This window comes from Callospermophilus lateralis, chromosome 11, assembly GCF_048772815.1.
Source record: "Callospermophilus lateralis isolate mCalLat2 chromosome 11, mCalLat2.hap1, whole genome shotgun sequence".
In the NCBI taxonomy this organism is placed as follows: domain Eukaryota; kingdom Metazoa; phylum Chordata; class Mammalia; order Rodentia; family Sciuridae; genus Callospermophilus; species Callospermophilus lateralis.
The window spans coordinates 41,968,270-41,982,069 of record NC_135315.1 but is presented as its reverse complement, the minus strand read 5'-3'; the positions used below and the strand labels follow the sequence as shown (position 1 = coordinate 41,982,069).

Genomic DNA, 13,800 nt, shown 5'->3' with positions numbered 1-13,800 from the left:
TTTTTGAGAGAAAAATTTTTTTTAATATTTGTTAATTTTCAGTGGACACAACATCTTTATTTTTATGTGGTGCTGAGGATCAAACCCAGCGCCCCACGCATGCCAGGCGAGCACGCTACCGCTTGAGCCAATCCCCAGCCCTGTTGTACGTGTTTTTATAGCCTAGGTCAGAAACAGTAAATCCAGTGCGGGTGGGGGGGCCTTAAAGAGACTACTCACCCACAGTAAGTTCATCTGCATCATTCCAGAGCATTCTATCCTACCCCCAACCTATTTAATGTTTCCCTTATTGGCTTTGGCTGTCCTGTTCATTTATAGGTGTTTTAAGGATTTCCAGCTTCAGAGGGCCAACAAGATGGAGCTGCGAAAGCAGCAAGAAGATGTGAGTGTGGTCCGCCGCACCGAGTTTTACTTCGCTCAGGCACGGTGGCGCCTGACAGAGGAAGATGGACAGTTAGGAATTGCTGAACTGGAGCTACAAAGGTTCCTCTATAGCAAGGTATCTGAGATACAGTCACACAAAGGCAACTCTTTAAAGCACTGACCTACCTCAAGTCCTCAGTTCATATAAAGAGATTAAAAAGGGGGACTAATTAATATATGATTAGTAATGATGGCCATGATTAGAAACATGAGCAGAGCTTCCTTAGATACTAAATGACACAAACATAGATATGTTTGAACAAATGCTTCTTTCACTAAGATTATCTATCCCTGCAAATGTGGCTCAGAGGGAAATAATCTTCCAAGTCTAGCTTAGAATAGAAACATTCTAGGATGTGAGTGAGATCTGGCTGCGACATCTGTCACCCCATTGATCGCCAGGGTTGATTCAGCTGATCTGGCTGGCTAGTCGGGTGTCCCTTTCCTCCCTCACCGCTCCATGTGCATCCTTCCCGAAGCTGCACGCTCAGTTGAAGAGGACAACCTTGCCCGATAGAGGAGGACTTCTTTGGTAGCTGCACTTCCCTGCTAGAACCTCCAAATAAGCTCTCAAGGTCCATTTGTAGGAGAACATAGGTTAGTCAAGCTTCTAAGACTCTAGACACATCCAAATGAGGTGCTCATTTGGATGGGGAAGAGGACATATTCACTATTTTCTCTCACAGAGGATGTTTGGAAATGAATGAGAAAATTTTTAAATGTCACAGTGACTAGGAAGTACTGTTATCCCTAGCCAGGAGTACCAGTGAGAAACACTGGTTTAGAGGGTGTGTTGATTCCGTGACATTTAAAGAGAGATCAAAGATTGGGACTAGGCACATGGAGGATCTGAAAACAGGGTATTTAGCAGTTCTCTAGCAAGCTCCTAAGGTTAACTATAGTGGACTGGGGCAAAAATCTGTCTTTATAGGTGAATAAGTCTGATGACACAGCAGAACATCTTTTGGAGCTGGGCTGGTTCACTATGAACAACCTTCTCCCCAATGCTGTCTATAAGGCAAGTTTTTTTTTTTTCCTTTCTCTTTTATTGTGATACTGGGGATCAAACCCAGGGCCTTACATATGCAATACAAATACTCTACCACTGAGCTACACCTTCAAACCTGTATAGCAAGTCTTATTTCCTCCTCACTGGTTCATATGCTTTTTTAAAAGCACAGGGCATTTATAATGGCTCTTCTGTGTAAACCCGTTAAAAGAAACAATGTGGATCTGAGATGGTAAAATCTTGCTCAGTTTAGAATCTTGCTTCTCTGTATGGAGCATTTGTGGGTTGATTTGTGGCAATGAGGACATTTGATTGGGCTGTTGTTTACTCTGCCCTACAGGTAGTCCTACGGCCCCAGAGTTCCTGCCAGTCTGGGCGACAGTTAGCCCTCCGCCTCTTCAGCAAAGTCCGGCCTCCTGTGGGGGGTATCTCTGTTAAAGAACACTTTGAGGTTAGTGTACAGTCCCTTGGGAACCCAGAAACAAAGGGCAATCCAAAGATATCTGTGTGTTATTCTATGCTAATTAGGGGTAGGAAACTGAGGGATAGTGTCTGAGCTTAATTTCTTCAACTTTTTTTCCCTTTAGGTAAATGTGGTGCCTCTAACCATCCAGCTGACACACCAGTTCTTTCATAGAATGATGGGCTTTTTTTTTCCTGGACGAACTGTGGAAGATGATGAAGTTGGTGATGAAGAGGATAAGTCCAAACTGGTGACTACTGGTAAGAACTTTTATGGTGGAGGACCAGAAGAATGGGGTGGCAGCCACAGAGATAGCAGATGCTTCAGAAGGGGGATGGTAGTTGCTGTGCTTGCTTTTTCATAGGAATACCAGTGGTAAAGCCTCGGCAGCTAATTGCAACAGATGATGCCGTACCTCTGGGCCCTGGGAAGGGTGTGGCACAGGGCTTGACTCGAAGTTCTGGGGTCAGAAGGTCATTTCGCAAATCACCTGAGGTACTACATATACCCCTGATAATAGAAAAATGGGAGAATCTATTGGTCCTGGCTGGGGATTTCTCTTGTTTTCTTTGAGTCTACTCCAGGATTGAAAGGAAGGGGTGATATTTAGGGTCCTGCATTTCTTCTGATAGTTCCAGAGGCTCATGATGTTCTTGTGCTTTTCCCAGCATCCTGTGGATGACATTGACAAGATGAAAGAGCGAGCTGCCATGAACAACTCCTTCATCTACATAAAGATTCCACAGGTTCCACTGTGTGTCAGCTATAAGGTCTGTACCTCCTCAGCACTTTTTAGGAACAGAAGGGAATTTAGAACAGAATGGAAAGGGTACCAGTAAAGATTATCAGGGATTATAATCAGAGATTATAGACAAACTGGGTGATAAATATGCTGTTCCTTCTGCTTCCTGCAGGGGTTAGCATCTTACTAGACTGAGGTAAGGAGAAATCAGTATCTATAGGTTGATGTTGCAGGACTGATTTACACTCAAGTACTGGCATAGATTCAAAGTAGTGCTTATGTACTTTTTTCCCCTCTTCTCTTCTCTCCCTCTTCTCTTGCAGGGTGAAAAGAACAGTGTGGACTGGGGTGACCTTAATCTGGTACTGCCTTGTCTGGAGTACCACAACAACACATGGACATGGCTAGACTTTGCCATGGCAGTCAAAAGGGATAGCCGCAAAGCCCTGGTTGCCCAGGTATCCCGCCAGGGCTCATGGCTGTTTGGTTAACAGGGGCTGGCAAGTAGATCCCCTGCTCAGGAACCTTTGTTTTAGGATATATTTAATAGTAGTTTTGAGAATGGGCAGGTGACTGAAGTGAGAGCCTTCTTCTCTTTTGTCCTTGCCACAACTTTGCCCAAATGATTAAATTAAATGTTTACTGCTTTGTGTAATGTTGATAACTATTAATTTTTAGGGAACTAAGGGCTGCTACAACCTTAAGTTTAGAATGGGTTCAAATTAGACTGTGAGCTTCTTGAAAGCAGAGACCATTTTATAATTTGAGCTGCTCTCTTGTGATTTGTATATATGTTTAATAAATCTTGGTTGACTTGGTTCACTTTGATTTATTCTGCTTGCCCCACTAATATTTACCTTTCCTTTTACTCCTCTCCAACCTGCCAGGTAATCAAAGAAAAATTAAGGCTGAAGCCTGCAACAGGGTCTGAGGTCCGAGGAAAGCTAGAAACTAAATCAGACCTGAATATGAAACAGCAGGAAGAGGAGGAGAAAGCTCGGCTCCTCATCGGTTTAAGTGTGGGTGACAAGAACCCTGGCAAGAAGTCCATCTTTGGCAGGCGCAAGTGATCTGGCAATTCAAGTGGCTGCAGTACATGATCTGACTCTGGCTCAGGCCCAGGGACTTGTGGGATGGGAGGGGCTTCCCCTTATCCACCAGGATTTGTGGGGGTTTAGAGCCCACAGAGTACTATGGAGGGAGGCATAGCTCTTTAGCAGCTGGCCTGTTCCCCGCAGGGCATGGTGGATGATAATACTGAGTTCATCTCATGCTGTTTAGGCCCAGGGCCAAAGAGGCAAGAAGAGAGCAAGACCCCAGGGAATGGGCCCATGGCTAGGATCCTGTTTTCTTGGGGTCAAGTGGAAGGGTGGGGGGATAGTCCTGATCAAGTATGATAAATTTTTATAGTCATATATATATATAAATATATATATATATATATACACACACACACACATATAAATATATTTCTAAGCATAACTGCTTTCCCTCTGTGCCAGGAAGCCAAGGGGAAGGGGCTGATCCTCTGTCCCTCACTCTATTGCCTTGTATGAAAAAGGTATTAGTGTTCTAGGGGAGAATCAGCTTCTCCCCAGTCTGTGTGCTCACTTGGGAGGATGGCAATAGGAGCTAGGGCTGGCCATGGGTTCCCTACTCTTCCCCCTGGATTATGCCCTGGAGAATGGCAAAAAAAAATGACCTAAGGAGAAAAAAAAAAAAAATATTTTAAATTTGATGCTGTTTTTTTTGTTTATTTTTTGTGTTAAGTGCATGTGTTCAAACTGTCTGTATCCTTTTCTCCCCACCTACCTGAAACATCCTATAGCTGTCACTCTGAGGGTGGCCTCTTTTCTTCTGTGCCTGAAGGTTTTATCACAGATACTTGCCAGTCCTCATATGACACTGGTCCAAAGCTAATGGGTCTGTGCACATTAGAACAGGCGGGGCTCCTGTTTAATTCAGCATCCAGTGGAGGGATTGCTTATATAACTGGGACAGCAGATTTAGTGGAAGGAGAGAGGAAGCAGAGGCTGGGAATGGGAGCGGTGAGCTGTCGGCAGGGGCAACACACCCAGGTGACTGCACCTCACAAGGTAGGTTGTGGGGGGCTCTGGCAGCCTATTGAAAGAAGTGAAGGAGGCATGGGCCTCCTGAGGCCCAGGAAGTGCCTAGTTACTAGCATGTCAGTGATACCCATTGTGGAGGTGGGACAGGGAGACTATGATGTGAAAGCATTGCAGCCCTGTTCTGAGGCACAGGTTGTTTTCCTGGTGCATCATGAAAAAAAATTCCAACAGTTGCTTTACTAGAGGATTTGAATTATGTCCAGGAAATCCAGATCTTCTCACAAAGCAAGGGTAATAGGAATTTTGATTGGTACTCAAAAATGTACCTCTAGTGATTGAGACTTGAGGGGAGTGCCTACTAAGATGTGCAGAAACTGTAATACTTCAGGGCCAGGTTTAGAGTGGCTCCCTTGCTTCTCAGCAGGGTGACAACATCCAGGGTCCCTGGGTCCGAGGCTGGAAGAGCCTCTGGTCAGGTATGGGAACCATCAGGTCAGGTCTGGAAGAACTATGGCAACTACAAGGGCATCAATGCCTACACCAGGAGCCCCTAGAGGCGACCCCACTGCTGGTAGAGAAGCCTTTGTCTGAGTGGCCAGTGCCTCAGTTCATCAGCCTCTTTCTACCAGAGTTTCCCATGAGGCCCATTAGGGGGCAGCAGCAGTTGAAGGTAAGACATCTGAATCCCTGGGAGTGGGTCTCTTTGGGGGAAATCTATAAACCATCTTTCTATTCTCTTTCTCTGTATAGATTTTAGGTCTTGTGGCTAAAGGCTCTTTTGGAACTGTCCTGAAGGTGCTAGATTGTGCCCAGAAAGCTGTATTTGCAGTGAAGGTAGGGGCCTGGGTACTCCTTCACATTACTCTCTAGTTCCTGCTTCCCATCTTTGTTCCTGAGAGTTTCAGAGGAATAAACAATTCAATTGCATGATTCTCTATAAGTCATCACTCTTTCCTTTTATAGGTGGTACCCAAGGTAAAAGTCCTACAGAGGGACACCCTGAGGCAGTGCAAAGAGGAGGTCAGCATCCAGGTATGCACAGAGTCCTGGAAGGATGATGGGAAGAACCACAGGAAAGCATCATTCTTAACCAGCTTTTCTAATTTTTCTGGTTCTGTTCTCCCCCCATCTGCTTTAACCTTAACACCAAAGTAGATCCTTAAAAAAGTAGCTAATACCTATTAACACAGTTATTCTAGGTTCTGTGAGGGAAATCTCTCCAGCATGTCCTAGTGTGTTCTTTAGTGTTATGCTGGTTCCAAGATTACCAGGTAGTCCTAATTACTGAGTTCCTCTGAATGCAGAGTTGAAGTAGCTGCTCAATTTCTGCACAACCTGATTTCTTGGCTGACTCTCTCTTCAGTGACACTGTTCTTTTCCTAACTTCCTGATTTCTTTGTCCCTAGAGACAGATCAACCACCCTTTTGTACACAGCTTGGGGGACAGCTGGCAGGGAAAACGGCATCTCTTCATCAGTGAGTGACTGGCCTCTTTCCTCATCCCCTAGGGTCCACCTACCATTGTTACCTATCTCTTTAGGCTTATTTTGCCTTTGCTGTCTTCCCCTTCTCATAGCACTTCTCTATTCCAAAGAGAGAGGGAATAGCAGGTGATATCAGTTTGGATAGGAGGCCTATAATGCCTTGAGCCCTGGCGTTGTAACCCCCCAAACATTGCCTAGATTTCTGGTGCTTTGCAGTGTGTAGCTACTGCAGCACTGATCTGTACTCCCTGTGGTCTGCTGTTGGCTGCTTTCCTGAGGCTTCCATCCGTCTCTTTGCGGCTGAGCTGGTCCTTGTGCTGTGTAAGTAAGAAAGGGAAATGGGAAGGGAATAATTAAGTTGATGGGGAGGAGAGAATTGATATTAACTCTGGAAGCCAAAGAATAAGGAGAAAGATAAGGTAGGGGTTACCAGGGAAACTGGAAAGAACAGGAGAACTTCTGTACACCCCATGCTTACTGTCATCCACAGGCTATCTCCATGATGTGGGCATCATCCATCGAGACGTGAAGGTAGAGTTAGCGTTTTTTCACTTAGTCTGATGTGGGGGTTCAATAAGAAGTTCCAACAGGTCTGAGGAGAAAGCAGTTGGAGAGCTGAGAACAGTTGATCTTGGGGCCCCAGTGGGTGCCAAGGATTTGTGTGATGGCTCTCCCAAATATAGCTTTGAATGCTGAGTAAGGGCACCTTCTTCATTTTGAAGGGTATACATGATAAAAGAGTTGAAGAGGAATAATAATAACTTCTCCTCTGTGATCTTTCAGATGGAGAATATCCTTCTGGATGAAAGAGGTAAGTCTTTTCTTCCCTAGCCCCAGGATGAGAGATACCCTTATCATGGCTGATCAGGGGTGGAACAGAGTGCTGTTGTGGTTGCCTTATGTTCTTTCATAGGCCATCTGAAACTGACAGACTTTGGTCTGTCCCGCCACCTGTCCCGGGGAGCCCGAGCCTATACTATCTGTGGCACTCTTCAATACATGGGTGAGAGAGGCTAAAGCTGGTGGATAAATACTGGACTGGTATATAGCCAAAGGATGTCATGATGGGTATCTTTCAAATCCATAGCCCCAGAGGTCCTGAGTGGTGGGCCTTACAACCATGCTGCTGATTGGTGGTCCCTGGGTGTCTTGCTTTTCTCTCTGGCAACTGGAAAGGTGAGAGATTGGTAGTGGTATTGGGCAGAGAAGAGAACTTTGCCCTGTGGTGGGAAGAAGGAAGACCTTAGGAAATCTTGTCTCATTCCCTCCTCCACCTCTTAACTCAGTTCCCAGTGGCTGCAGAAAAAGATCATGTGGCCATGTTGGCAAGTGTGACCCACTGTGACTCTGAAATTCCAGCTTCTCTTAACCAGGAGCTCTCTCTCCTGCTTCATGAGGTAAGGGTTAGCACTGCTTTCCTTATTGACTGTTAAACCATTCACTGCCCTATCATTAAGGTGATATTTCCCATTTCTCTGATTAATATTTTTTGGGGGATTACTTCAACTTAATCTAATTATCTGCTCTCTAACCATACATTCCTGAGTTCCTGGTCCTCCAAATCACCTCACCATCCAGAACAGACAGATCCTTTCAGAGTCTTGACCAGTGCTGCACTCTTCCCATCTGAAAATTCACACATCCTAGCTCCTTTATTTCTACCTTTGCCTCAAATTAGCCTGTTTCTCCCCCTTTTACAAATCTTTTACTCTTTAGAGTTCTTTTTCCTGTTCTCCACAGCTCCATGAACTTCATTCTCCCTTTTCATGATCTTTGTTTAGTCTCTTTCCTGTCCCAATTCCTCATCCTTCATACTCTATTTCCCTTCAGCTCCTATGCCAGAACCCCCACCACCGTCTACGTTATCTACATCACTTCCAGGTCCACCCCTTCTTTAGGGGTGTGACCTTTGACCCAGAGCTCCTACAGAAGCAGCCAGTGGACTTTGTCATGAAGACACAAGATACTCAGCCCAGTCCATTGGAGTCCAAGCCCTTCAAGGACTTTGACTGTGATCTGGAGTCCTTCCTGGTCCACTCTGTCCCTGCTTGACCCTGTCTACTATAGATTGGGGCCCAGCTGGGAACCTGAGGATCTCTTCTACTACCAACTCCGTATTACCACTTTGATGATCCAGTTTTTACTTTGTAGCCCCTTACTATTCTATTCTTTTAGGCATTAGTCTAGAGTTCAAATTGTGGGCACTCAGTTCCCCATCATACAACTTAACAGTTCATATAACATCTCAGGTCAGAGTGGTAACTTTTTCCTTTGTTTCACTTCTCCAGTCTGTAGCAAAAGGCTTCCTCTACCTTTCCCTTTCCTGGTTTCTTTGCCATGTTTCCTTTCTTGGGTAATCACAACACTTCATGGACTCCAAAGGTGCTATTTATATGTTTAATAGGCTAATCAGAAGAAATATGTTTTTCAGAGGCTTAAAAAGTTGGCATCTTAACACCTAAATATGCAGCTAAAAAATAGAGTCTGGGAGTTGGGCATAGTGATGCATGTCTGTAATTCTAGTTACTTGGGAGGATAAGGCAGGAAAAGTTTGAGGCCAGACTTGGCAACTTAAATGCCTCAAAATTGAAAAAAAAAAAAAAAAAAAAAAAGGCTGGGGATGTAGTAGAATGTTCTTGAGTTCAACCCACAATACTGTTTAAAACAAAAAACTGGGGCTAAAGATCAGTTGTCAGTAAATCTAATTTTTAAAAATTGGAAAATGAGCTAGGTATGGTGGTGCATGCCTGTAATCACAGAAACTTGGGAAGCTGAGGCAGGAGGATCATAAGTTCAAGGTGAACCTCAGCAACTTAGCAAGACCATGTCTCAAAATAAGAAATAAAAAGGGCTGGGGTTATAGCTCAGTGGTAAAGCACCCCTAGGTTCAATAATTAATATCAAAAAAAGGTGGGGGGAATGAATGCAATAGCCTAAAGTGAAAAAGAAAATAGAAACTAAAACATGGGAGGATTAAATGTCTTCTCTAGGGGTAACTGGAATAGCTACCAAAATATTTTCCAAAAGATGAAAAGAAGTAGTGAGCTGAGCATTTCTCCTAGACAGCTCAAAATGCAGTTTTTTATGGGCAAATCAAGGGATTCAAAGGCATACGTCAACCTTAAGATTTAAGGTTAGAGATGTAGCTCAAGAACCTTTTCCTTTTGTAAGGAAAATCACCTGGTCCTTGAATTTACATACAATTTTTTTTTTTTTTTTTTTTTTTTTTTTTTTTTTGGTGCTGAGGATTGAACCCAGGGCCTTGTGTATGCAAGGCAAGCACTTTACCAATTGAGCTATATCCCCAGCCCTACAATTCTTTTATGACTTTCTTTTTTTATTTTCCTAAACTAACTTCTCAAAAGCTTCATTTTAGTTCTGATATTTGAGGGGAAAATTTGCTTTTAGCTGGGCATGATGGTGCACATCTATAATCCCAGCAGCTCTGGAGGCTGAGGCAGGAGGATTATGAATTCAAAGCCAGCCTTAGCAACTTAGGGTCTTGCTGAATTCTTAGTGCCTCACTATCTCTAAATAACGTATAAAAGGGCTAGGAATAAAGCTCAGTGGTGGAGCACCCTTGTGTTCAATCCTTGGAATTACCCCCCCCAAATTTGCTTTTATATAGACCACGTTATATCTTCAATTATATCTGATCTCTCTTTTCCAATTCAAAGAGTCTGAGAGTATCCTGTATATTTGTGCTTACTATTTCTGTCTCTGTATTAAGCCAGATTTTGCCTGTATATAATTGGCATTTTGTTAGTCTCTGCAGAATTCCTTTTTCTGGATTGTACTTCAGCAGTCCATATGAATCTCTATAAAACTTGAGTCTGTAAAAAGGTGTTAATCATTACAGTTCATAAATTTTCTCTGTATCTAGTTGTGCTTTTCCTGAATTGCTGTTTGGTTTTTACCTTAAAGATAGTAAATATTCAACTGACTTTTTCTTCTCATGCTAATACTAGACTACTTAAAGCCCAAATTGTGCCCCACCTTCAGCAGCCATTTATGTATTTTGCATGTTAGTCACATTCTTGGTTCCAACTTGCTTTTATTTTCCTTATTCTCAGTTTTCTATTCTAATCTTTTTAAAAATTAACTGTATTATCTACATTTTTGTAAGCCTTTTTTGGAATAAGATTGGGATATAAATAAATAAAAGAGAATGTATCCTTTATCCTTTTATCTCATTTTTATAGTTTTATTACTTTTAAAAAGTTGTAATGAGGGCTGGGGATGTGGCTCAGTGGTAGAGCACTTGCCTCACACATGTGAGACACTGTGTTCAATTCTCAGCATTGCATATAAATAAGGAATAAAATAAAGGTCCATCAACAACCAAAAAAAAAAAAGTTGTAATGAACAGAATTATATATTGGATAAAATCCCTACACAAGCAGTTAAGAGCATTAGCTTAGAATTTATATCTGATGCCTAGATTTATCTGTCTCTGTCTTTTTTGGGGGGGTGGGGGTACTAGAGATTGAACTCAGAGGCACCTGACCACTGAGCCATATCCCCAGCCCTATTTTGTATTTTACTGAGAGACAGGGTCTCACTCAGTTCCTTAGTGCCTCGGTTTTTTTGCTGAAGCTGGCTTTGGACTCGAGATCCTCTTGTCTTAGCCTTCTGAGCCGCTGGGATTACAGGCATGTGCCATGGTGCCCAGCTATCTCATTGTTTTTAAATAAGTCATTTCAACCCCTTCTGGAGCATACTTTCCTGATAAATAAAATAATCACTGGTTCTTTATTTATCTATTATTATTATTTTGGGGGTGGGTGCCAGGGAGGTTTCTTACTCTAACCTAAGGGTCTGGGGTATACTCAACAAGCACTCTATCACTGAGCTACATCCCCAGCCCTAACCACTGGTTCTTAATTGTGGAGGGGTGGGATTCCTTTTCAATATTCCTGAGACAGCTGGTATTCCTGTTTTGCTGGTATACAGAGTCCTATTGATTAGCAGCTGTTACACTGCCTGCCTTGTTCAGTATACCATTATACAATAGCAGGTGTCACCGTCTATCCTAGCTGGTGACCTAATGCTGGGTTCACAAAATCTGACTATTCCAATAACTCAAAAAAAAATGACAAAGAAAGCATGCAACCACAGAGAGATACCTTTTCAATATTCCTGAGACAGCTCCGTGTCCTTAAGAGTCCATGGAAAGAGAGAGAGCCACCAAAATTCTTTATTCCAAAAGGGCAAAAGAGTAGGATTACAAGGAACAGGTGAGTGTAACTCAACCACCACAGGTGATGCCTATACCTGGAGCCACACCTAGCTATCTGAGCTCGGATAATACCCAAGTCACTATAAAATGTAGTAATTGGTCAGAGCCCCAGGGCATCAGGACTTGAAGGTGTGTTCATCCAAGGCAGCTCCTGACAAGCAGGGATAACAATTCCATAGTTTATCATTTGATTCTGCTCAAAAATGTCTAGTGGATATTTACAGGGTAGTTGATTTGGATTACATAGTTAGATTTTTATAAAATAAAAAATTTCTAGTCCTAAAATTTAAAAATTATAAATTTTAAAGTAGTTGAAACCCTATTTCATATTATGCTATATACTTAATTCTAAATATTTAAATGTAATCATCAAAACATTAAAAATCTTAGAACAGGAGGCTGGGCTTGTAGCTCAGTGGTGGAGTGCTTTCCCTGAATGTGGAAGGCACTGGGTTTGAGCCTCAGCACCACATAAAAATAAAATAAAGGCATTGTATCCATCTACAACTGGAAAAAAAAAAAAATCTTAGAACAGGGACTGGGGCTGTAAGTAGTAAGGTGCTTGCCTAGCACGTATGAGGCACTAGGTTTGATTCTCAGCACCACATAAATAAATAAATAAAGGTATTCTGTCCATCTACAACTAAAATATAAAAATAATTATCCCAACTTATTAAAAAATAACATTAAAAAATAAAGGTATTGGGGCTGGGATTGTGGCTCAAGTGGTAGAGTGCTTGCCTCTAGCACGTGTGAGGTACTAGGTTCGATCCTCAGCACCACATAGAAATAAAATATTGTATCCACCTAAGACTGACTAAATAAATAAATATTTTTTTAGAAAGGTATTGTGGTGGGCTGGGGATGTGACTCAAGCGGTAGCGCGCTCGTCTGGCATGCGTGCGGCCCGGGTTCGATTCTCAGCACCACATACAAAGATGTTGTGTCCGCCAAATACTAAAAAATAAATATTAAAATTCTCTCTCTCTCTCTCTCTTAAAAAAAAAAAGAAAAAGAAAGATATTGTGTCCATCTACAAATATATATTTGTGTGTGTGTGTGTGTGTGTGTGTGTATAATGTATGTATATACATCTGGGAGACTAGGTCTACAATGAAGAATTGAAGGAGATATTTAAACCAAGAAAGAAAATGAAAACACCATAATAGGAATAAATTTATATGAAATTTTGATGAATGAATGACTCAACCAAGATGAGAAATCCAGATGCTATGAAAGAAAAAAAAAAATCTCAACCACATAAAAACTATAGCTAGCTGAGAGTGGCAGGGCATGCCTGTAATCCCAAGGGCTCAGGCGGCTGAGGTAGGACTGAAAGTTCAATGCCAGCCTCCGAAATTTAATGAGGCTAAGCCACTTAGTAGACCTTGTCTTTAAATTAAAAAAAGAGCTGGGGATGTGGCTCAGTGGTTAAGTGCTCCTGGGTTCAATCACCAGTAACCCCCCCCAAAAAAAACATACTATAGCTAAAGATATTATTAATCAAATCAGTGGACAAAAAATATATTTTAAAAAAAGTGTCAGGAGTGGTGGCACATATGACTTGGTAGGCTTAGGCAGGAAGATCTGAAGTTCCACGCCAGCCTCAGCAATTTAGTGAGGCCCCAATCAACTTAGTAAGACCCTGTCTCAAAAAAAAAAAAAAATGCGGGTGGGTAGGTAGGGCTGAAGATGTAGTTCAGTGGTAAAAATGTAGTTCTAGGTTCAATCCCCAGTATCCCCCTCTGAATTAAAATGTCTCTAACACAGAATTCTTACAAACTAGAACTTTTTAAAAATATTTTTTTAATATTTAATTTTTAGTTTTAGGCAGATACAATATCTTTAGTCTACATTTATGTGGTGCTGAGGAACGAACCCAGTGCCTCTGCATGCTAGGCAAGCACTCTACCACTGAGCCATGACCCCAGCCCCAAACTAGAATTTTTTTCAAAATAAGCATAAGGAATATGAACTTATAAAATAATTAGACCTATATTAGTTGGCCAGGCAGGATTTTTGCAGGAAAATCACAAGTTTGAGGCCGACAGGAGCAATTTATCAAGACCCCACTCTCAACAATAAAATTTAAAAAAGGGCTGGGGATATCAGTGGTAAAGTGCCCTTGGTTCAATCCCCAGTACCCACCCCCAAATTCCATTTCTTTAGTTAATTATTTTTTATTTGTTCTAATTAGTTACCAAATTCCATTTTTTGTAAAAGACTTAATGATGTCTCCCCCTCCCATGTATGTGTGTGTGTTGTATTTAGTTCTCAATCTCAGACAATGCATCAGCTAATTTTTGGAAAAAAATAAAATCTATATGTATGTGTAAACAAACTGTTATATACGTATGTGTGTATGCATATA

The 13,800-nt window shown here is 42.1% G+C and overlaps 2 protein-coding genes across 3 annotated transcripts in view; both read left to right on the top strand.

Annotated features, from left to right (window-relative positions):
• Bltp2 (bridge-like lipid transfer protein family member 2) overlaps nt 1–4,374 on the top strand; it is a 28,143-nt gene extending 23,769 nt beyond the window's left edge. Inside the window, exons 32-39 of the mRNA XM_076870763.1 lie at nt 319–499; nt 1,355–1,441; nt 1,773–1,883; nt 2,020–2,155; nt 2,260–2,390; nt 2,564–2,665; nt 2,961–3,095; nt 3,525–4,374. Of these exons, the coding sequence (XP_076726878.1) occupies nt 319–499; nt 1,355–1,441; nt 1,773–1,883; nt 2,020–2,155; nt 2,260–2,390; nt 2,564–2,665; nt 2,961–3,095; nt 3,525–3,707 (1,066 nt within the window). The 3' untranslated portion in view covers nt 3,708–4,374. The remainder of the gene's footprint in view (nt 1–318; nt 500–1,354; nt 1,442–1,772; nt 1,884–2,019; nt 2,156–2,259; nt 2,391–2,563; nt 2,666–2,960; nt 3,096–3,524) is intronic.
• Nucleotides 4,375–4,521: 147 nt separating this feature from the next.
• Rskr (ribosomal protein S6 kinase related) lies at nt 4,522–10,333 on the top strand. Of its 2 annotated transcripts, XM_076870765.1 has the most exons (12): nt 4,522–4,733; nt 5,128–5,376; nt 5,457–5,540; nt 5,670–5,738; nt 6,113–6,182; nt 6,407–6,511; nt 6,681–6,721; nt 6,974–7,001; nt 7,104–7,193; nt 7,278–7,366; nt 7,477–7,587; nt 8,021–10,333. In XM_076870765.1, exons 1-12 carry the CDS (start codon nt 4,557–4,559, stop codon nt 8,240–8,242), a joined length of 1,335 nt encoding a protein of 444 aa, XP_076726880.1. In that variant the 5' UTR covers nt 4,522–4,556; the 3' UTR covers nt 8,243–10,333. The 2 variants fall into 2 exon arrangements, with proteins under 2 accessions (XP_076726880.1, XP_076726879.1); XM_076870764.1 differs by lacking the exon at nt 4,522–4,733 and having other exon boundaries at nt 4,961–5,376; nt 6,389–6,511.
• Nucleotides 10,334–13,800: the final 3,467 nt, after the last annotated feature.